At 42.9% G+C, this 24012-nt stretch overlaps 1 protein-coding gene across 3 annotated transcripts in view; it reads right to left on the bottom strand.

Annotated features, from left to right (window-relative positions):
• The window catches only part of SPIDR (scaffold protein involved in DNA repair), a 787075-nt gene that overhangs the window by 49062 nt on the left and 714001 nt on the right, over positions 1-24012 (bottom strand). For all 3 annotated transcript variants that reach the window (XM_073583752.1, XM_073583754.1, XM_073583753.1), the window contains 2 exons: positions 18149-18292; positions 17720-17779 (listed from right to left, as the gene is read on the bottom strand). In XM_073583752.1, coding sequence (XP_073439853.1) covers positions 17720-17779; positions 18149-18292 — 204 coding nt within the window. The remainder of the gene's footprint in view (positions 1-17719; positions 17780-18148; positions 18293-24012) is intronic.

Raw genomic sequence — 24012 nt, 5'->3', positions numbered from 1 at the left:
AAGTCGGAAGAACCCTCAAATAGTAGTGCGATCAGCCGACATTCAAGTCTGTATATGGGTCTTCCTACTGTAACTCAACAGATGATGTTCATACAGAAGTATCTGGACTATTGAATTACAACAGCGCATCATTTTGTTCTCTTTTTAAATAAGCGTTCCTGCTTATTGAGGAGTAGAAAGAGGATGCTGCCGGCACTTACCATATTTTTCGGACTATAAGACACACTTTTTTCCTCCTATAATATGGAGGAAAATGGGGGGGTGCGTCTTGTAGTCTGGATGTACCTGCTCTGGCTGTGGTGGGAGATGGAGGAGCGGCAGCGACGAAGCAGCGGGTCACAGGAGGTAGGAGCCAGCTGCTGTGGCTAACTCCTGTGCCTGCTGCTAAGGAAAAATGAATATTCACTGAACTCCATGCCCATGAATATTCATTTCTCTTTAATAGTGGACATGCTGTTAGCTGCAGTTGCCGGGCTTTCACTCGTGCCCGCAACTTAAGGCTGTGTGCCCACGATGTGATTTTTAAACGTTTTTGCCGCGATTTTCGGCGCAAAAACGTTTAAAAATTGTGTACAGAACGCCCCCCATGCATTCCTATGGCATTCCGCACATGCAGTGCTAATGCTGCGCTTTTTTCCGTGGCGGAAACGCATCGCGTAAAAAATCGCAGCATGGTCATTCTTTTGTGCGGAATAGCAAAGAATTGCCATGATTCCGCACCCATAGGAATGCATGAGAATCGCTTACTTCCCGCATGTGGCTATGCCCACCATGCGGGAAGTTAAGAGTCTCATGTGCGGTTGGTACCCACGGTGTGGAGGAGAGGAGACTGTCCTCCAGGCCCTGGGTACCATACCCCTCTAAAAAAAAGAATAAAAAATACAAAATCGGGGTATATTTACCTTCCAACGTCTCGCGCTGCATTCCCGGCCTAAGCGTTCCCAGTAATGCCTTGCGGCAAGGTCCTGTGATGACGTGGTCTCGCGGGATCGCTATAGTAACGCGACACCAACGTCATCACAGGTCTCACAAAGCATTACTGGGAACGCTGTGGCCCGGGATGGCAGCGCGGGACGTCGGAAGGTAAATATACCCCGATTTTTTATTTTTTTATCATTTTTAACATTTTATTTTTTACTATTGAGGCCGCATAGGCGGCCTCAATAGTAAAAAGCTGGTCACACTTGTCAAACACTATGTTTGACGAGTGTGACCAACCTGTCAATCACTTTCCAAGCGATGCTTCAAATCGCTTGGAAAATGCTTGAGAAAATTGCGGCAAAATCGCAGTAAAATCGAGGTGAAATCGCACGGAAAAAAACGCGCGATTTCTGGGAAGGAGTCCGGTTTTTAGTGTACGTTTTAATACGCAACGTGGGCACATTGCCTAAAGGAATGAATATTCACTGCTATTCACTCCCATAGGCGTGGAGAGAAGTGAATATTCATTCATCTTTAATATCGTGCACATGTGAAAGCCCAGCAGCTGCAGGAAGCCAGTGGCTGCAGCTAACACTGTGCTCACTATTAAAGGTCAATGAATATTGAGGTCACTGCAATGCGCTGCTTACAAGCATAAATCAGCTGCTGGCATTGGAACAGGAAGCTGCGAGGGAGCGCAGGAAGGTATGTAGGATGGTTTGGTTTTTTAACGTTTTTCTGATGGGACCATGAATAACAGTATAGGGATGATGGTGCCATGCATACCAGGATGGGGATGAGGGGGCCATGCATACCAGGATAGGAATGAGCGGGCCATGCATAACAGGATAGGGATGAGGGGGCTGTGCATACCAGGATGGGGATGAGGGGGCCATGCATATCTGGATTAGGGAGATATTTATACCAGGTTAGGGGATATTAGTACAGAATTAACCACATTTTTTGCTTCAATTTTTTTTTCTAATTTCCTCCTCTAAAACCTAGGTGTGTCTTATGGGCCAAAAAATACGGTATCTAATGTGCATGAAGGGACTTAACTCTGCAAACTGCAAAAGTCTATAACAGATCACATCAACAGAGCTTACAACAGCCTAAAACAGTAACATCATGGTATGTGCCTCCATTTCTACATTTAATGGTAGTAGTAATAATAATAATAATAATAATAATAATAAATTTTATTTATATAGCGCCAACATATTCCGCAGCAATTTACAATTAAGCGGGGACATGTACAGACAATAAATTCAATACAAGTTAAGACAATTCAAACAGTGACATTAGGAGTGAGGTCCCTGCTCGCAAGCTTACAATCTACCAGGAAATGGGGGGACACAGTAGGTGAGAAGTGCTTGTTAATTCAGGTCTGGCAATTAGAAAAACACACCAACACTGGATGTAATATATTATAATATATTGTAATAAACCAATCAATTGTTGTTAATAATAATAATAATAATAATAATGATAAAATATACCACCCGTGTTTAGTGAAATTAGTGATTACACACTATTAAAGATAGAATGTACCAACCAACCAATCAAAAGACCTCTTAACCACAGAAAACCAGACAGGGTGTACTTATTAAATATTATTTTATTTTATTTATATTATACAGGTGGTTGTATTAAAACCAATTAAAAACAAAAAAGTGCACGTATAGGAACAATTTAGCAAAATTGTAAAAAGTAATAAGACCCAATTTATATATCAAATATGTATACCTCATATATTATAAAATGTCCATTTTCCAAAAAGATTGTAGAAAAGTGCAAAGAAATACATAAAAATGATTATGATACAATAACAAAAAATAAATAAATAACAATCATAAAAAGCAGGGCTGTGGAGTCGGAGTCGTGGAGTCGGAGTCAGTTTTGGTTGGAGTCGGAGTCGGTAGAAATGTACCGACTCCGACTCCAGCTTTAAAAAAAATGTATTAATATTTCATAATTGAACTTTCATATTAATTTTATAAATGTTACTCAAATATATATGTTCTATCAAACTATGAACAACAGTGATAAGCAGTTCTGCTGGAGATAGAGACATTTCTTACTTCTTGTGTATCACTGTTCTCCACTGCCCTTATCTAATCTTATACTTGGTTAACCTCATGCTGCCCCAACCCCCCTACTTACAATGTATGAAACTGAAAGTGAAAATGTGTTGCAAATTCTTAGTAGTAAAGCTCCTCCTCTAGACTAGATCATACTAGGTGTGCGTCTTCCAAGCATCTCACAGCTGCCTGCTACTCAGAAGAGGAAGACTGTAAGAAGTATTATCCTTTCAACAAACTTTGCATCAGTTAACTGTGAGTACATGAGGAATAATAACAGTATTACTGACCACTATATCAGTTGTACGACCTGGCAATAATTTTGTACAATTGTTTTTAGGAAAAACAATTGTCATTTGGATTGTGAATGCAGAAATAAAAACCTGAGAATGTCAAAGAAGCATCACATTAAATCAGCTGTATTTGAACATTTCACCATCACTCAAGATAGAAAACATTATGTCTGTCAGTGTATGACAAATGATCCAGACGAAAACAAATGCTGTGAAGCCAAGATGAGTGCATATTCAGGCAAAGATAAAAATGCTCCTACCAGAGCTTCTAATCTAAAGAGACATTTACAGCGCTTTCATCCAGAAGTACTGAAAGCAGTGGATGAGAAAGACTGCATCCAAACCAATGAACCAGTGCCCAGCTCTTCCAGCCAAACAAAGGAGCAGAGAACTTTGCAGCCATCAGTTGCAAGATATTTTGTCAGTGACAAAGTTACTGTGACAATGACAGCAGATACATTTAAAAAACAGATCATAGAGCTTGTTGTAAAGGATAGTGTGCCTATTTCATTATTTTCACGACCAGCTTTTATGTGTCTGAATGGGGAAATGGCCCGCAAGCTTGGTGTTTCTCTGGAGAGAGAGAGTATTAGAAAATTAGTAATCGAAGAAGCTTTTAAACAAAAGGAAGAACTTAAAAAAAATCTCAAGGGACGCTTTCTGTTTCTTAAAATGGATGCCTGCACACGTCACAGAGTGAACTATTTTGCCATCAATGTCGGATTTGTTTGTGACAAAAATGAAAATAGTTACCAAGACATTGGCAGTAAAAGACACCAAAGCTCATCACACCAGTGAGTTTCTCCAGGTCTTGGTGGAAAAGGTTCTGCAAGACTATGAACTTAAAAAAGAGCAAGTTCTTTCTGTCGTAACTGACAATGCTTCAAATATGATAAGTACTATTAAGCTAATGAATGAGAGTAATGATGGTGACCAGCAGCTAGAAGAACATTCTGGGTCCACAGACACAAATGTTTGAAATAGAGGAACACAGTATTGTAACTGAGGAGCAAACTGAAGTTGCTTCAGATGAACAGCAACATGATAGTTTAGATGATCTTGTTGAAACTGTGTCAATATGTTCTTTCATTCATCACATGCACTGTGTTGTGCATACGCTACAGCTGGCTATAAGAGACAGTCTGCAAGAAGGACATGCTACTGCACTGATTGGCAAGGTGAGAAAATTGGCTACTGTTGCCAGAACACCTAAAGTTGACTCAATTTTGAAGAGACGTGCTGGAAAAGGGGCAATTATTGATCAAGCCACACGATGGGGCAGTACTTACTTAATGATTCAGCGCTTGGTTGAACTGAAAACCTTTCTTGTAGACATGGCTAACCCTCAACTGACGCTAAATGAAAGTCAGTGGAATCAGGTGACTGAGCTGGAAAAATTGCTAGAGCACCCATTTACAGTGACTAAAAAATTACAAGCAGAGAGGACTTAACTCCAGGTATTTTCTTAAAGGAGTGGAAGAACCTGATGTTTCGCCTGTCCCAAAGAGGAGGGTTAATTGCAAGTGGCATTGCTACATCAATGAAACGGAGAGAGGAGCTACTATTACAAAATAACATTCTTTTGGCAGCTGTTTATGTAGACCCAATGCATCGGATTCTTCTAGATGATCAACAGCTAAGTAAAGGAAAAGAAGCTCTGTTTGAAATAGCAGTAAGGATGAAAGGGTTGCAGAACAGTCAGGAGGAACAAGAAGAATTTGGTCGTCCTGCCACATCTTCACCCTCATCATCAACTGATGAAGAATTTAATTTCGAAAAATATTTGGATCACAAGGACCGTGCAAAGCGTTCCCGCATAGAAGAAGAGTCATCCCCATCAAGGAACACAGCCAGTACATTTCAGCAGAATTTTTCATGTGCACTAAAAGAAATTGAGAAATTTGACCGTTCATCAAAAATAACAGTGCAACAAGCGATTCCTCTGTATCCTGACATTGTCAGAGATGTTGCCCGAATGGTTACTGCTTTGCCACCAACACAAGTTAGTGTAGAGAGGTTGTTCTCTGCTCTCAAAATAATTAGATCAGATTTGAGGGCATCCATGAAGGAGGATCTGACAGAGGCAATACTTTTTCTGAGGACAAATTTATAGATTTCTTATTAACTGCATAAAAGTGTTTATTGCATATTTACTTACAGTTTATAAAAGTTTATAAAAGTTATTTGCTATATTCTAATTGTATTCTAATAAATGTAGTTTTTGCTCTAAGTGGTCTGATTACTTATATGATGGTGAGAAACTGAATAAGCACGATGTTTAATATTTTACAACAGTAAATTTGTTGTTATGAATTGGCCATTTATGAAGGAGTCGGAACCGGAGCCGGAGTCGGAGCCTGATAAAATCCAGGAGTCGGAGTCGCAACTGTGGCTTACCGACTCCACAGCCCTGATAAAAAGTGCAATGTGCAAAATTGTCACATAGTGATATCATATGTAAAAAAAAAAAAATTTATAAAAGAACCACATGTGCCTATAAAACATCAGTTGTGTATATTCACAAAATTTTTCCACATATCCAAAGTAAAGTGCAGAGTACCTGTGCAATGAGAACCATGCACAATATATAGAGCAACCAGTGCCTCCTTTTCTTTGGAAAATTGCAACTATTCATATATAGAGAGGTATAACATAAACAGATCTTTACCTATAAGGGTCACCACGTCCCTATCACGCGCTCCCCGACGCGCGTTTCGGAATCCTTCCTTCATCACCCCCTGATGAAGGAAGGATTCCGAAACGCGCGTCGGGGAGCGCGTGATAGGGACGTGGTGACCCTTATAGGTAAAGATCTGTTTATGTTATACCTCTCTATATATGAATAGTTGCAATTTTCCAAAGAAAAGGAGGCACTGGTTGCTCTATATATTGTGCATGGTTCTCATTGCACAGGCACTCTGCACTTTACTTTGGATATGTGGAAAAATTTTGTGAATATACACAACTGATGTTTTATAGGCACATGTGGTTCTTTTATAAAATTTTTTTTTACATATGATATCACTATGTGACAATTTTGCACATTGCACATTGCACTTTTTATGATTATTTATTTATTTTTTGTTATTGTATCAATCATTTTTATGTATTTCTTTGCACTTTTCTACAATCTTTTTGGAAAATGGTCATTTTATAATATATGAGGTATACATATTTGATATATAAATTGGGTCTTATTAGTTTTAACAATTTTGTTAAATTGTTCCTATACGTGCACTTTTTTGTTTTTAATTGGTTTTAATACAACCACCTGTATAATATAAATAAAATAAAATAATATTTATTAAGTACACCCTGTCTGGTTTTCTCTGGTTAAGAGGTCTTTTGATTGGTTGGTTGGTACATTCAGGTCTGGCAATTATAATAAATAGGGATTTTCATATAAAGCTGCATGATCCGGTCATCAGCCCGTGTGTTTAAGTGCAATAGACAAGTATCAAGTGCAGTTATTGTGTGCATGGAGGGTGTGGAGACAGATGAATAGTAGGGTGCAGATTCAGAATAATATTTGGAAGGAGGGAACAGGGCAAAGTTAGTTTGCTGAGTAGTTGATGTGGTAGGCTTGTTTGAAGAGATGGGTTTTCAAAGCGCGCTTGAATAGGTCAGGGCTAGGTATCAGTCTGATCGTCTGGGGAAGTGCATTCCAGAGAGCTGGAGCAGCACGAGAGAAGTCTTGGAGACGGAGGTGCGAGGTTCGGATTACGGGGGATGTTAGTCTTAGGTCATTTGTAGAACGGAGGGCACGTGTAGGGCAATAGACAGAGATGAGAGAGGAGATATAAGGCGGTGCAGAACAGTGGAGAGCTTTGTGGGTGAGAGAGATGAGTTTATACTGGACCCTGTAGCGAATAGGTAGCCAGTGTAATGACTGGCACAAGATGGAGGCATCGGTGAAGCGGCTGGACAGAAATATGACCCTGGCTGCCGCGTTCAAGATGGACAAACAACATGATGGTAACAAACAACTGCAATATACATTATACAGTGGATATAAAACAGCTATACACCCCTGTTAAAATGTCAAGCTTTTTGTCATGTAAAAAAACAAAAAAAACAAGAATTACCGTATATACTCGAGTATAAGCTGAGATTTTCAGCCCATTTTTTGGGGCTGAATGTCCACCTCTCGGCTTATACTCAAGTCATACATCGGGGGTCGGCGGGGGAGGGGGAGCGGGGGTGTCAGAGATCATACTCACCCCCTCCTGGTGCGGTCTCTGCAGCCCCTCTTCTCCCATGGTCTCGGCGGCCCTGCTCTTCCTGCGTTCAGCGGTCACGTGGTACTGCTCACTAAAGTCATGAATATGCGCATATTCATGACTTTAATGAGCGGTACCACGTGACCGCTGAACACAGGAAGAGCAGGGGCGCTGAGACCATGGAAGAAGCTGAGGCTACAGAGACCGTGTGCAAGGAGGGGGCGAGTATGACGGGGGAGGAGGGGGAGCAATGCAATATTCACCTGTCCCCGTTCCACAGCCGCTCCCCACTCTGTCCTCCGCATCCTCTGACTGTGACATTCAGGTCAGAGGGCGCGATGATGCAGTCAGTGCGTGCCCTCTGCTGAACGTCACTGCAGAGACCAGAAGACAGAGCGGAGCGTGACGATGGAAGGGGGACAGGTATTGAATATCGCCAGTGCCGGGGGCCTGAGCCAGCGGCGACACCGGCACCTGGCCCCCATAGCGCGCTGGTGTCCCCGCCTGCTCTGGACACCGGCACCTGGCCCCCAGCGACGAGAGGCGAGTATGTCATTTTTTTTTTAATTGCAGCAGCAATATATGGGCCATATTTATCTATGGAGCATCTTCTTGGGCCACCATTAACCCTTGTGCAGCATTTTATGGGGGGTATTTATCTATGGAACATCTTCTTGGGCCACCATTAACCCTTGTGCAGCATTTTATGGGGGGCATTTATCTATGCACAACATAAAGAAGGATTTTTCCAGCGTCTCCAGGAGATAAAATAATAATTGCTTTATTGAGAATATAAAATCTTCATACCATCAGGTAAAAACGACATAAAGAGGCATATGGAGGGGAGCAATTTCCTACGCGTTTCACCCTGAAAGGGCTTAATCATGTTTGGGCATTTATCTATGGAGCATCTTCTTGAGCCACCATGAATCCTTGTGCAGCATTTTATGGGGGTTATTTATCTATGGCGCACCTTCTTGGGCCACCGTTAAACCTTGTGCAGCATTTTATGGGGGGTATTTATCTATGGAGCATCTTTTTGGACCACCATTAACCCTTGTGCAACATTTTATGGGGGAGCATTTATCTATGGAGCATCTTCTTGGGCCACCATTAACCCTTGCGCAGCACCACCCTCGGCTTATACTCGAGTCAATAAGTTTTCCCAGCTTTTGTGGCAAAATTGGGAGTCTCGGCTTATACTCAGGTCGGCTTATACTCGAGTATATACGGTACTTCAAAACTGTTGCCACCTTTAGGCTTTGCTCACACGTTGTGTTTTTACTGCGTTTTTATATGGAAATTTTCAGTTGCGTTTCCCAGTATCAGCATGATGTTTCAGAAATCTCATGCACACACCTTGTTTATTTTTCCTGACTGTTTTTTCAAAGAACTTGGTTTTTGTTAAATGCAATCTGATACTTCTGTCAGCATTTTTCACCCTTGGAAAGCAATCGGTAGTGCAAAAACGCAGGTATCAGCTTTTGCTGCGTTTTTGGTGCCAAAACCTAATGAAATTGAATGAGATTTTTTTAAGCACTAAACTTTATCAGCATGCGCAACAGACAATTGTACCCTGACAAAAACACAGCAAAACCTAAACCAAAAAGCGTAGCAAAAACTAAGCAAAATTGGCTTTTTGTGAGCAGCTTAAATCTGGCATAAAAAGGTGCAGCAAAAATGCAATGTTTGAACATAGCCTTAATGTCATCCAAATATGTACAAATCCATTGAGAAACAAACTGAATTCTTTTTAGTTGAAAAAAGAAAAATAAAGAACTAAAATAAAGTTGTTGCATAAATATGCACTCAAACTTTGCTAAATTACCATTTGAATTCATGACAGCATTCAGTCTTTTGGGGTTGGAATTTTTCAGCATGGTACATCTAGAATTAACACTCATTGCCCACTCTAACTTACAGTATTATTATTTATTATTATAACACCATTTATTCCATGGCACTTTACATGTGACATGTTACATAATAAAAACAAGTACAGTAATCTTAAATGTTTCAAGTCACGACTGGTACCGGAGGAGAGAGGACCTTGCCTGCGAGGGCTCACAATCTACAAGGGATAGGTGAGGATACAGAAGGAGAGGGCAGAGCTGGTCGTGCAGCGGTTTGGTCGATCGGTGGTTACTGCAGGTTGTAGGTAGGTTGTAGCAGAGCTCCAAATGTTAGATTGCAATGGCATCTACTGTACACAGCTCTCTTCAGGTCCCCCTAATTTTTCAAACTGAATTTGGGCTCTGGCTGGATCATTGCAATACTGTGAACATCTTCTGGCTAAGCCACTCTTTTCTTGTTTTGGAGGAATGCTTAGGGTGTTAAGGTTGGTGGATCGCACTTTATTAGTTACTGAATTTAGTGCGATCGCAACCCAGGGTCCACCGTGCAGAGATGTTAACCTGCTGCTAATGAGCAATGGCGGAGCAGTGCGGCGAGCGATCACAAAGAACACAGGGGGTTAAACGTCACCCTGTGTTAACTGAGTGCAGATTACCCTGCTCTGATAACTTCTCAGAGGGGTGAGCACTGATCATGGAACACCAGCTCAGCTAGATGCCGAGTGGCAATGAAAATAAAACTAACTAATACAGCTCCACTGAGTGGCGCAAAAAATACAAGTACCAAGCTCAGCTAACCGCCGAGCGGTACCAAATAGCTTAGTTACTCACCGATAACGGTGTTTCTCAGAACCCATGACAGCACCACGAAGAGATGGGGTCCGCCCATCAAGGACAGGAACCTACAGATAAAAAGGCGGCACCTCTCCTCCGCCCCCAGTTGGTTACAGAGCATCAGAGGGTCTCCCAGTTAGTTAACAACACAAGTATATACATAACATTATAACATTGCAACTTATGGAGAAGCATGGTGTCTAACAAAACACTTTACACACATTAACTCGTGCTCACCGCACACGTGAAAGGGGGGGAATAAGCTGGTGCTGTCGTGGGTTCCGAGAAACACCATTATCGGTGAGTAACTAAGCTATTCTCTCTCACCCATGACAGCATCACGGAGAGAATTTCAGAGATTGGTAGCTTAGGGAGGGACCACCGCCTGAAGGACCCTTCTCCCGAAGGTCAGGTCAGACGTAGAGGCTAGATCTAAGCGATAGTGCCTGAAAAAGGTAGAAGGTGTTGACCAGGTGGCCGCCTTACAGATCTGCTCCATTGATACCTCTGATCTTTCTGCCCATGAGGTCGCCATTGCCCTTGTAGAGTGAGCTTTTAGACCCTCCGGGATGGTATTCCCACTGGATGAATACACCAGGGCAATCGCATCCCTTATCCACCTTGCTAGGGTACTCTTGGATGCCTTGAGTCCCTTCCGAGGTCCCTGGAAACACACAAAGAGAGACCCTTCCTTCCTACATCCCTTGGTGGCCTCTAGGTACTGAACTAGACACCTCTTCACATCCAGGGTGTGAAATTTCTCTTCTCCCCTATTCCTAGGGTTTGGGCAGAAGGAAGGAAGGACCACATCTTGGGACCTATGGAAGTGTGTCGACACCTTAGATAGGTATGCTGGGTCAGGTTTTAATATGACTCTATCATCCAGGATTTTAGTGAACGGGGGGTATTGCTGACAGAGCTTGAATATTGCTCACTCTGCGAGTGGATGTTAGGGCCACTAAAAGTATAGTCTTTAATGATAGGGTTTTTAGGGGTGCTGACTGGATGGGCTCGAATGGGGGCCCTGTTAGTGCAGACAACACTAGGTTTAGATCCCATGATGGTATTTTCTGGGTGGTTATTGGCCTAGACCTGGCTGTGGCCCTCATAAACCGTGCCACCCAAGGGTTGCCTGCCACATCCTGGTTATAAAGGGCACCTAGAGCCGCTATCTGTACCTTCAATGTATTGGTTGCCAGCCCCTGCTTTAACCCTTTTTGCAGGAATTCGAGAATGTTGTCAATTTGGACTCCATCTTGAACCCTTACCCCGGAGCTGGATGGAAATTTCCTCCAAGTTCTACCATAGGCCCTGGTTGTGATCGGTTTCCTACTCTTTTGTAGCGTGGAAACCAAGTTTTATGAGAACCCCCTCCCCCTCAGCAGTGCCCTTTCAAATTCGATGCTGTTAAATGGAGGTCCACCGCCCAAGGGTGTAACACGGGACCTTGAGACAGAAGGTCGGGGAGATCTGGTAGAACCCAGGGGTCGGTTATTCTCAGCCAGGAAAACCAAGTTCTTTTTGGCCAAAACGGGGCTATTAGTATGATTCGTGCCCTGTCTTCTCTGACTTTCCTTATGACTGCCGGGATGAGAATGGGCGGTGGAAAGGCATACATTAGGCCCTGCGTCCATGGAAGCATAAACGCATCCAGGGTCCTGGGATTCCCCCTGGGGTCTAGGGAACAAAATGCTTCCACTTTTTTGTTTTTGTGGTCGGCAAACAGATCCATGTCCGGGCTTCTCCACATTTTTACAATCTTCCGAAAAATGGACTGTTTTAGAACCCACTCCCCTTGATGTAGCTGGGTGCGACTTAGAAAGTCTGCTGTCTGGTTTTCTGCTCCCCGTATGTGTAGTGCAGATAGGGATAGTAGTTTTTTCTTGGCTAGCGTGAATATTTCGGAGGATGTGTTCATTATTGCTCGGGATCTGGTTCCCCCTGATGATTTATGTAGGCTATGAACATGATGTTCCTTTAATACCGGTAGAAAGTGTGTTAGGGCGTACCGCCAACTGTTTCTTTTTGGTTTGAGGAGGTTTCTAGTTCCTGACCTCCCCATTCCCCCTGAGCCACCCTGTTGCTCATGTGTGCTCCCCATCCCTTGGGACTTGCATCCGTGGTGATTATGTGTGTGACTTTTATCACCCAGGGAATCCCTTTGGATAGGTTGTCTCTGTTTCCCCACCAAGCTAGGGAACGAATAATTTTGGAGTCTAGTGTAACGTAACCTTCCAAGTGACCTCTTAATGCTGACTGGTTGGCTAAAACATCCCATTGGAGATCTCGCGTATGTAGCTGCACCCACTGGACCGCCGGAAGCAAGCGGAGAGGGACCATAATAGAGACATTACTTTTATTAGCGTCAAGGAAGGGTTCTGCGTCGCTCTTGCTACCATCTGAGCAATCCTCTCCTTTTTGTGGTCTGGCAGGTAACACTCCTGGGTGTTTGAGTCCAGTTTCAGGCCTTGGAACTCCTGGACTTTTCTGGGCTCCAGCCTTGATTTTTTCAGGTTTTTTAGAGTGCCCATCACTCTGCCCCTCTGTTCCCTGCATCTTTGGGCCGAGTTGCTCGCTATTAAAAAGTCGTCCAGATATGGGACTATTAGAACATCTTGTTCTCTTAGGTGAGCCATCATCTCTGCCACTAGTTTCGTGAAGATTCGCGGGGCTACAGAGATCCCGAATGGCAGGGCCCTGTACTGAAACTTCCTTATTTCGCCTCCTATGGAGACCGCAAGTCTGAGGTATTCTCGGGAGTCTTTGTGGATGGGGACGTGATAGTAGGCATCGCTGAGGTCTAATACTACCATGAAGCAATGTGGAAAGAGAATTTTGATGGTCGACTTGATCGACTCCATTTTGAATTTTTTTGACATAATCGTTCAGTCTTTTTAGATTTATAATTGTCCGGAAGGTACCGTCTGGTTTGGTTATTAGGAAGAGAGGCGAGTAGAATCCTCTGCCTTTCTCCCGTGGGGGAACCTCCTGGAGGACTCTTTTGTTCAACAGGCTTAGGACCTCTTTTTCGAGGGCTTCTTGTTCTTTTACTGATAACCTTAGTTGGGTCACTACATATTTTTGAGGTGGGCGAGAGAGAAAGTCTATCCTTAACCCTGATCCTATCAGATTTAATAACCAAGGGTTGTTCGATATTTTCCTCCAGGCTGGGAGAAAAAAAGCTTAGCCTCCCTCCCACCCTGGGTAAACGGTCACTTGGAGGGTTTTTTGTCTCGGGACGAGTTACCGAAGAAGAACCCCGTGTCCCTCCTTCTGTCGTCCCATTTCTGTTCTCTTGGGGGTCTCCTCTGAAAAAAATTTTTGTTCCGAAAGGACCTTTTAAAACCTGTAGGGCCTGTCAGGCCTAAATTTGGGAATCCCTTCTTTTTATCCCCGCCTTTTGGAGGATGTCATCCAATGTCTCTCCAAATAGTAATTTCCCTTCACAAGGGATGGCACATAGTTTCATCTTAGTCTGTAAGTCCGCAGGCCAACATTTAAGCCACAGCGTTCTTCGGGCTGCGTTTGACAGGGCTGCCATTTTGGATGACAACTTTACCGAATCAGCCGAAGAGTCGGCTAAGAAGGCCGCCGCTCCCCTCATCATGGGAATGGATTCCAGGATCTTCTTCCTGGGTGTAACTTCCCTTAGCTGCTTCTCCAGTTGGTCCACCCACACCATGAGGGCTCTGGAGGTACAAGTTGCCGCTATCGCTGGCCTAATATTTCCTCCTGCTGATACCCAGGTGCCCTTGAGGAAAGTATCGGCTTTCTTGTCTAATGGGTCCTTTAGAGTACCCATATCCTCAAAGGGGAGTGCAAATTTTTTCGAGGCTTTGGCGACCGCCACGTCTAACTTCGGGGCTCTGTCCCAGGACGTGGACGCTTCCTCGTCAAATGGGTATTTTCTTTTAAGGGAGGGAACTGTGGAGTTCTTCCTAACTGGGCTCTCCCATTCTTTTTTTATCAGGCCCTGTACATTCTCGTTTAGCAGAAATACTCTGCGTCTCTTTTGGCCTACTCCCCCGAACATTATGTCCTGGACTGATCTATCTGGCAGAGGATCTGCTACCCCCATGGTAGACCTTACTGCTTTTACTAACATGTCTACCTCATCCAGGGGAAAGCAATGACGACCCTCTGTCTCCTCATCTGAGAATGACGAGTCGGCCTCTGAAGTATGTGATGTAACTTCCCCTGACGTCGAGGCCTCTGACTGAGAGGCTGCTACTGTGTCCCTTTTCCTTCCCCTCTCTTTGTGTTTTAGGGATGAAAGGGCACTTTGAAACTCCGATCGGATTACCGCTCTTAGATCCGGGGCGTAATCCGGGGTTTCATCACAAAGAACTTCCTGTATGCAGGAGTTGCAGAGTTTTTTATCCCAAGCTGCTGGTAGCGGCCTGCTACAGGTGGGGCATTCCCTGTTCTTTGTCTTTTCTTTCTTCTTTCCCGAATAAGGGAAAGAAGTCTATTATAATGGGGGACATTCACGTAGATCACTTACCCCGTTATGCGCGGTTGCAGGTACCGGTTCAGGAGGTGGATTCGGATCCCTCACGGGCTGATCCACAGAAGGTGACTTGCTCCTCGCAGTCGACTTGCTCCGCTGCGTGGAGAGGCTACTGGACCGGCCCTCTCGCCCGTCCTTTTCTTTTTGCCGGCGATGGTGCCTGTGCTGCTGCTGCTCCTTATGCTGCTGCATTGGCTGCTCCTCGCGCTGGTCGCTGTCCTCCATGTTTACAGGACGCTTCCAGCAAGGAGCAGCTTCCACGTTCTTCTTTTAAATCTCCCGGGCCCTGATGTCACCTCCTTCTCCCAGCCTGCCCTGCTGTGCCCCGGGGAGTGTGCAAAGTGCATGCGCCGACTGCGGGGACCCAGAAGTCGTCATTCCATTTCCAGGGCAGCGCCATATTGGTACACCTCTGTACCGCGCGCTGCCCCCGCGTGTACCGGCATCCCCAATCTCCTTTCCAGAGTGGCGGCTCGGTCCTCCCGCCCGCTCACCCTGTACAGCCCCTCGGCTACAGCGGTGGCGGCTTCAGGCACCGACCCCACCGTGGCAGGGGCCTCCCCGCTGCCAGGACTACGAACGGGACGGCCCTGGCTCTTCTTCAAAGGTAAGCCTGCCGCCTGCTGCAGGATCCACGGGTCACCCGTCAAGGACAGGAACCCAACTGGGGGCGGAGGAGAGGTGCCGCCTTTTTATCTGTAGGTTCCTGTCCTTGAAGGGCGGACCCCCTCTCTCCGTGGTGCTGTCATGGGTGAGAGAGAAAATGTGTGTGCTATACCCAGAACAAAGGGTTAAAGCACGTGGGTTTGACTGTGCCCTGTAAACAGCCCGTGCTAACAGCACACATGGCCGAGACAGGCGCTAGGCCAAGCCAAGGAAAAAACGGCCTCTGTAAGGAAAACTGGACATTCACACACACCAACAGAGCGACAGAGTCTCCACCCACACACACACGACCGCAAATGATCTTAGCGTGCTGCTTGCACCCCAAAGACTCTTTTATAGACTGCGCTTAAGTCCAGACAGGACCTTTCTTGCTGGCCAATCTGGAGCCGTTACAGGACCTGAGCAGCTGAGGACCGACCATCAATGAGAGGTCATCACCTCACGAGCATGACCAGTAGGGCGATTCCCGGACTTAGCCCCAGTAACGTCTGCTCGTCACTGCCTATTGCAAGTTACTATGGCAGTAGCTGGAGAACCAGCAGTAACAAAGCGCACAGCACGGGTCTGAGCAAGACGCGAAGACTGACGTCTTTGCTATGCAGGCTCCACTGCAGTCGAAGAAAAATGGGAGACCGCAGAGGGAGATAAGGCTTGGTATCTACCCTGTCCCTAACATAGGGTCTTTTATTGTGCTGAAATGTGAAATTCATTTTCAGTTATTTGCAGAGACCTGAATGTATTGTTGCAATATAGATTGATATTTGGAACGGTTCATAATTCCCTCCATCTTGGCTAAATCCCCAATCTGCAAAAAAAAATAGCCTCAAAGCATAATGCTGTCTCTACCATGCCTCACTGTGGGTATGATGTTATTTTGGCAATGTGCAGTGATGGCTTTGCAACAAGCATACCTTTTGGAGTTATTACCAACATTTTCAACCTTGGTCTCATCATGCCATAATAAGCTTTTCCCAAATGCTTTCATCAGATTATATAACCTTTGGCAAAACATTGCCAGGATTGGATGTTTATCTTTGCAAGAAAAAACTTCCCGTCTTGCACAGGTCAGGCATACAAAAAAAATGGAAATTATGATCACATGTGGTACACAACCAACATTTGCTAGAAATTCCTGCAGCTCCTTTAATTTTGGTGAAGGCCTCTTGGCAACCACCCGAACCATTTTTCTTCAAGTCTTTTCATCAATTTTTGAGGGACATTCAGTTCTAGGTAATGTCACTTCTGGATGACTGTTTTTACAGTGCTTCATGGTATATCTAATTTCTAATATCTAATATCTGAGAGTTTTTTTGCAACCTTCTCCTGAGTGATACATTTCAACAATGAGATCACTTTGCTGCGTTGGAAGCTGTTTATGGACCACAGCTTTTGCTGTATAATGTATCTAAAAATAAAAAGGAAAATCCAACTAAAACACCTAATCTTTACATGGAGTTAACCAGAACCACTTTACATGATAACAGCTGTGTACTGACTACTATTTCAGTCTGATGGTCAATGGAATTGTATAGATTATGGATGGCAAAACCCAAGACAGAAATAAAATGAGCATATAACCTGCTCAAAGTAAAACAGCATATGTTCATTTAATTTCCATCTTGGGTTTTGTCTGTTTAATGGCCAGTGTGAACATGCTGCTATTTTGCATGCATTCCAACTTATACTCCAGTTCATTAGTCATTGATGGCATAAAAGGTGGGAAAAGTTTTGAAATGATTATTCTTTGTATATTTTTTTTACACGACAAACACCTGACATTTTAATTTAAGTGTGTAGACTTTTCATATCCACTGTATACCCATACAGTAATCCTTAACAATAATAAAGTTTACAATAGCTTTACAATCAGTTTAACTTAAAATGCGCTTAAAACAATACATTTAAGGCAATCATTTTAATAAAAGTTTATGTGAAAAAATTCACTTACCATAATTAACCTCCAATTAAATTAACTTTAGTGTGTGTCTAAGATAGAGAAATTAGACTGTAAGCTCCTCTGGAGAGAAGGACAGAGTGATAAGTACAGGTTAAACCACCCCACCTTGTGACAGTGTGTATGGGACTATCCCTTGTGAAATAGGTACAGAGATGGTGTGATCTCCCCTGCTGACATTTAACTACAGCAGATTTGCACATTCAAGCTCTCCCCATGAGACTAAGTGAACCATATCTGCACATACTGTATTTATTGGTGTTAATTATGGCAGGTCCACAATTCCTTGATGAACTACTGTAGTTTCCTTAATTATTCACATGCAGAAGCATTAGTCACAGTCTTCTAAACAACCACCTCTCTTGAGCAAAAACATGAACCTTTTACCTCAAGCTGAACATATATCACTGTTGCCCAAAAGCTGCATCGCTGGCTCAAAGCTGCCATCTAGAAAGAAAGGTGGAGAGAAAGAAAAATAAACAACGATGAGGAAATAAAATGGAAAGACTGATGGATATAGATAAAGCTCTATATAATGTATCAATGCCCCATCACTGCAATTAAACTGTGCAGCAACACAGCCGGGCATGACACAAGATGCCTTTGTATATAGGTCGGTGGCACAAGTATGGTGCCATAACTAAGCTAATAAAACATTACCCTCTTCATTTTCTTTCCCAAATGTTCCTGACGTTTTTGAAATCCACCATTCAGCCGTTACTCTACTTTGGCATTTCATAGTGGATTAGGGGAAATTTACCCACACATATTTAAGTTCCTTTACTGCTAGATCTCATCTCTTGTTTAGAGAATTACCTGCAGGATTTCTTCAAGGTTGCGGATTACAGGTGGCAGGTACCGATCGGTTATAGCATCTTCTTGCTTTATATTGTCACTGCCCTTTTCATGACGCATAGCAAGAACATAACAGAAGCTGGGAGCCGGAAGGTTGTCTGGTGCCTGGTGAAAACAAATGTAGAGATCTTGTGTTATTATTAGATTATTTGTTGAATTTCGGTATCTCCAGCCTTGCCAGAAATGTCTGCCAAAAGTTTATTATTTTCTATCTAGCTTACAAACATGCATGCATAAAGGGAATCTGTCAGCAGGATCAATCCATCTAAGGCCTGTTTCACACATCCGTTTTCCTGGTCAGTCTAAATCCGCCAAAATAGCGGAAAACGGATCCGCAGGCGGACTGACAGGAATGTGTGTGACCGGATCGGCGGATGTGTGGATCTGGCGAAGGTGAAAATTTAAAGGAACCGCGCCTGTGAATAAATACTACCGGCGATGTAGCGCTCTCCGGGAGCGGGCATGTTGACGTGGGACCTGTCATCTGGATGGCGCGGGAGCTCGTGGGCACGGCGGGATCAGCTGTGAGGTCGCGGGAGCAGAGGTGATCTCGTGGGCACGGCGGGATCAGCTGTGAGGTCGCGGGAGCAGAGGTGATCTCGTGGGCACGGCGGGATCAGCTGTGAGGTCGCAGGAGCAGAGGTGATCTCGCGGGCACGGCGGGATCAGCTGTGAGGTCGCAGGAGAGAGAGAGAGACTGACTGACTCAGAGGTGCCGGGATATAGGGTTAAATCGCCAGAGAAAGTGAATATGCGGATCCGATCAAGAAAAAAACGTTGCAGGGTCCGTTCACTGCTGTCGGCAGACGCCAAAAATTTGGCGGATCCGCACAATATCGGAGCCAACGGATCACCAACCGTCAAGATCCGCCGATAATGAAACCCTATGAGGAAAAAAATGGATCCGCCAACAAAAATGGCGGATCCGTTTTTTTTTTCAAATCGGCAGATCTTGACTGATGGTGACAAACGGATGTGTGAAACAGGCCTAAGCCATCTAGCTAGACATGCAGATCATAGAAAGTTGAATAAAATGATACCTTAAGATCTACAATGTCTTATTCTAGAGTAATCCACATTTTTCTTAATATGTAAATCAGCTGTTAAGATCTATGGGCTGGACACTGATCTCTCTGAGATTCTGCCTCCAGAGATTATTTTTAAAGAAGCATTACCAGTATGAGACATGTAGATCAGGGGACCAGAATTTCAGTCATTACATGTCTCACACTGGTAACAACCTCTTTCATTTAAAAGAAGCTCTGAAGGCAAATTCTCAGGAGATCTATGTCCAGCCAATAGATCTTAACAAGTCATGCACATATTAAGATAAATGTGGAACACATTAGAACAAAAGATCAAATCACAGTTATCAAGGTATCATAAATATAATCAAGCTAGCATTTTTATATAATCAAAGTATAAAAATTCAGCTTCTTATGACTTACATGGCCACATAGATAGCTTAGAAGGGTTGATCCTACGGACAGATTCCCTTTAACTAATCATTGTGTGCATATTTATGGCGAGTTCATAGGTCAAATGTATACAATAGCTTGCTAAGCTTGTGGCCCTTTTACATGGGTAGTTAAACAGTAGAACTTTCTATAACAAAGCACTCATCATATGATTATTCCTTTCACCTCACTTTTACTTTTGTTGGCCTACATATACTATTTATACAAGAGTAAAAAAATATTTTTTGTTCGTCATTAGATCAGTTTACCCTGGACAATGATTAGCAGCAAATGTCCATTTATACGTTACCCCACTTGATCCCCAAAAAACACATTAGATCAAAGTAGTCTGAACCCGTCAATATAAATTGAAACAATGAACAATCTGGAGTGTATGAGGGGCCTCCCGTCTCTCTTCCATGAAGTGATGTTGGGGGGGCGATCAGGTTTAGGGGTATCACTTTAAATGCCTGTTTTAATGTTTGGGAGATAAGGCACCACCAGAACTGTCTGTCCATGACTGTCTCAGATCTTCACAATGAAACCATATAAACGCTCTGCAGACCCTGAACATTGATGTGTACAGGGGAAACAGGAGAGAGCGATTGGTACAAAAAAACTGACTGTTGAGTAGCTGTTATTCCATGTGTAGCTTAGCATATTGAAATAAATATTGTAAATGGTTCAAAATACTTCACAGATTCCATTAGCCAATATTGGATTTTTTCTGCCGATGATGCAACCACTGCTGATATCTTTTTTGGAATGTTGATGACCATTTGTCCTTTTCAGCGAAGCGGACGGTGATCATTTGTTAGGGTCAAAATTGGACATTTCATTTGAGTTTTATTCAATGTGTACAGGGTCCCTATCCAAGACCAAGGGCTACAAATATGATACAAGAGAGTCACCTGCAGCCTTTATTTACCAATTAAGATTGTAGGAAAGGAAAATCCCACAGTCAAATATAAGGATCCACTTAACTGATCTAAAGATAGGCAGAAAGGTAAATGAATGCACCCTGCAGGTGTAGATTAGGAAAACGTAAAGAAAGATTAGGTTATTATGAAAAATAATAAATACTATTATTAGGGCAGATTTGTAATGATTGACTAGCAATATCATCAGATTTTACACTCTGCAGTGCTAAAAGAAAGGGAATGTTACTGAACCTTCCCATTTTGAACTAGTTAACTCTGTTCTAGATGTCTGCACTACTGATAAGCCCTCAGTTCTTATAGGTATGTGATTTTTGCATATACATAGATGACAATCACCTCAATGAGTTTACACTGTGTTATCTCAGGATTAGTGGAGCTCAAAAGTACAAGGTTTCCAACAATTATACATTGATCAGTGCATTGGAAGTTTTCAAGATCCAAGCAAGGTAGATGCTGAGACACTATGCATGACATTTTCACCTCCTTATATTTCAGGGGATTAATCACTAACACACTGGATTTTGGGATATTCTAGGAATGTCATCAATGTTCACATGAACCCCTATACTTTGTACAAACAACTGGGAGTTAATTAAAGTCTGGTACATTCAATTACACTGGATTAATGGAAACAGCTGCTTGGTCAATAATATTTTCTTCTTTGCATGAGAAATTCTTTAAGTACAAAAATATGTGAGTCCGAGTGTTTTTACAAGATGTGGAGTGAAATAACTAGTAACTAGAGAATACTGCGTTATACAGTCCTAATTTAATTCAACAGGTTACAAAACAAGAAGCTGTTGCCAAGATGATCACATACCAAGGGACATCTGCAAATTGTACTTCACGTGATCCACATGCCAAGTATGTTTAAAAGAATGAGATGCATTTCCCTTACTATCAAAATGAATTTTTCAAAACAGGTATGGTACAAAAAAAAAAAATTAGTTCTATAAATATGGTTTACATATGTTTCTTGTCAAAAGCATGCACAACCAGATGAATATCATCATATCTAAAGAAAAGATGTCCATACTTCTAGTACAAAGAAAATTCCTAAAAATGCCACTGCATACAAGCTGTGATATGTCAATAAAAGGAAAGGTTACACAGGATTCTAAATATTCAGTCTCTAGTCAGAAACAAAAAAAAACATTTTTTGGCTGGAGATATAACTAATTAATTTGTTCAGAAAATCCTCAGTACTAGTTCAAATGTCGATAATTATCCCAGGAGTGCTGTCAGTCAACTACGTATGCAAGAATGCTGGTGCAGCTTGTGGGGGGAAAAAGGTTTTCTTGATTTGCATCATGTTTATTAAAGTGAACCTGTCAGCAGGAGAGTGCTCAGTAACCTAGATACAATGTCAGGTTGGAGCCATTAAACTGATTAATATGATACCTGGTGATCAAATCCGTCTTGTGGTTGTTGTTTAATCCTTATTTTCAGTTTAATGATATCCTCGTGCTTCGGGGTGGCCTGTGGGGGGGCTTCATGTGGTGCTCTGATTAGGTATTTGTAAGTATGGCTTCTGACCTGTCACTGATCCCTCCTTGACCTGCCCCTAGTTTATAGAATGAATATTTTATATATACAGTGGGGAAAAAAAGTATTTAGTCAGTCAGCAATAGTGCAAGTTCCACCACTTAAAAAGATGAGAGGCGTCTGTAATTTACATCATAGGTGGACCTCAACTATGGGAGACAAACTGAGAAAAAAAAATCCAGAAAATCACATTGTCTGTTTTTTTTCCATATTATTTGCATATTATGGTGGAAAATAAGTATTTGGTCAGAAACAAAATTTCATCTCAATACTTTGTGATATATCCTTTGTTGGCAATGACAGAGGTCAAACGTTTTCTGTAAGTCTTCACAAGGTTGCCACACACTGTTGTTGGTATGTTGGCCCATTCCTCCATGCAGATCTCCTCTAGAGCAGTGATGTTTTTGGCTTTTCGCTTGGCAACACGGACTTTCAACTCCCTCCAAAGGTTTTCTATAGGGTTGAGATCTGGAGACTGGCTAGGCCACTCCAGGACCTTGAAATGCTTCTTACGAAGCCACTCCTTCGTTGCCCTGGCGGTGTGCTTTGGATCATTGTCATGTTGAAAGACCCAGCCACGTTTCATCTTCAATGCCCTTGCTGATGGAAGGAGGTTTGCACTCAAAATCTCACGATACATGGCCCCATTCATTCTTTCATGTACCCGGATCAGTCGTCCTGACCCCTTTGCAGAGAAACAGCCCCAAAGCATGATGTTTCCACTACCATGCTTTACAGTAGGTATGGTGTTTGATGGATGCAACTCAGTATTCTTTTTCCTCCAAACACGACAAGTTGTGTTTCTACCAAACAGTTCCAGTTTGGTTTCATCAGACCATAGGACATTCTCCCAAAACTCCTCTGGATCATCCAAATGCTCTCTAGCAAACTTCAGACGGGCCCGGACATGTACAGGCTTAAGCAGTGGGACACGTCTGGCACTGCAGGATCTGAGTCCATGGTGGCGTAGTGTGTTACTTATGGTAGGCCTTGTTACATTGGTCCCAGCTCTCTGCAGTTCATTCACTAGGTCCCCCCGCGTGGTTCTGGGATTTTTGCTCACCGTTCTTGTGATCATTCTGACCCCACTGGGTGGGATTTTGCGTGGAGCACCAGATTGAGGGAGATTATCAGTGGTCTTGTATGTCTTCCATTTTCTAATTATTGCTCCCACAGTTGATTTCTTCACTCCAAGCTGGTTGGCTATTGCAGATTCAGTCTTCCCAGCCTGGTGCAGGGCTACAATTTTGTTTCTGGTGTCCTTTGACAGCTCTTTGGTCTTCACCATAGTGGATTTTGGAGTCAGACTGTTTGAGGGTGTGCACAGGTGTCTTTTTATACTGATAACAAGTTTAAACAGGTGCCATTACTACAGGTAATGAGTGGAGGAAAGAGGAGACTCTTAAAGAAGAAGTTACAGGTCTGTGAGAGCCAGAAATCTTGATTGCTTGTTTCTGACCAAATACTTATTTTCCACCATAATATGCAAATAAAATGAAAAAAAAACAGACAATGTGATTTTCTGGATTTTTTTTTCTCAGTTTGTCTCCCATAGTTGAGGTCTACCTATGATGTAAATTACAGACGCCTCTCATCTTTTTAAGTGGTGGAACTTGCACTATTGCTGACTGACTAAATACTTTTTTCCCTACTGTATATATATATATATATATATATATATATATATATATATATATATATATATATATGAGGAATCGCTCCCGTCAATAGGAAAAACCCAATGTGGCTAAACAAAAAAGTAAGAGGGGCAATTAACCGTAAAAAGAAAGCATTTAAACTACTAAAGCAGGATGGCACTGTTGAAGCTCTAAAAAACTATAAGGCTATGTGCACACGTTGCGGATTCCGCTGCGGGTTTTTC

The sequence above is a fragment of the Dendrobates tinctorius genome, unplaced genomic scaffold, assembly GCF_039654945.1.
Source record: "Dendrobates tinctorius isolate UK_male_01 unplaced genomic scaffold, ASM3965494v1 ptg000081l, whole genome shotgun sequence".
Taxonomy (NCBI): Eukaryota; Metazoa; Chordata; class Amphibia; order Anura; family Dendrobatidae; genus Dendrobates; species Dendrobates tinctorius.
This window is presented reverse-complemented; position numbering and strand designations above follow the sequence as displayed.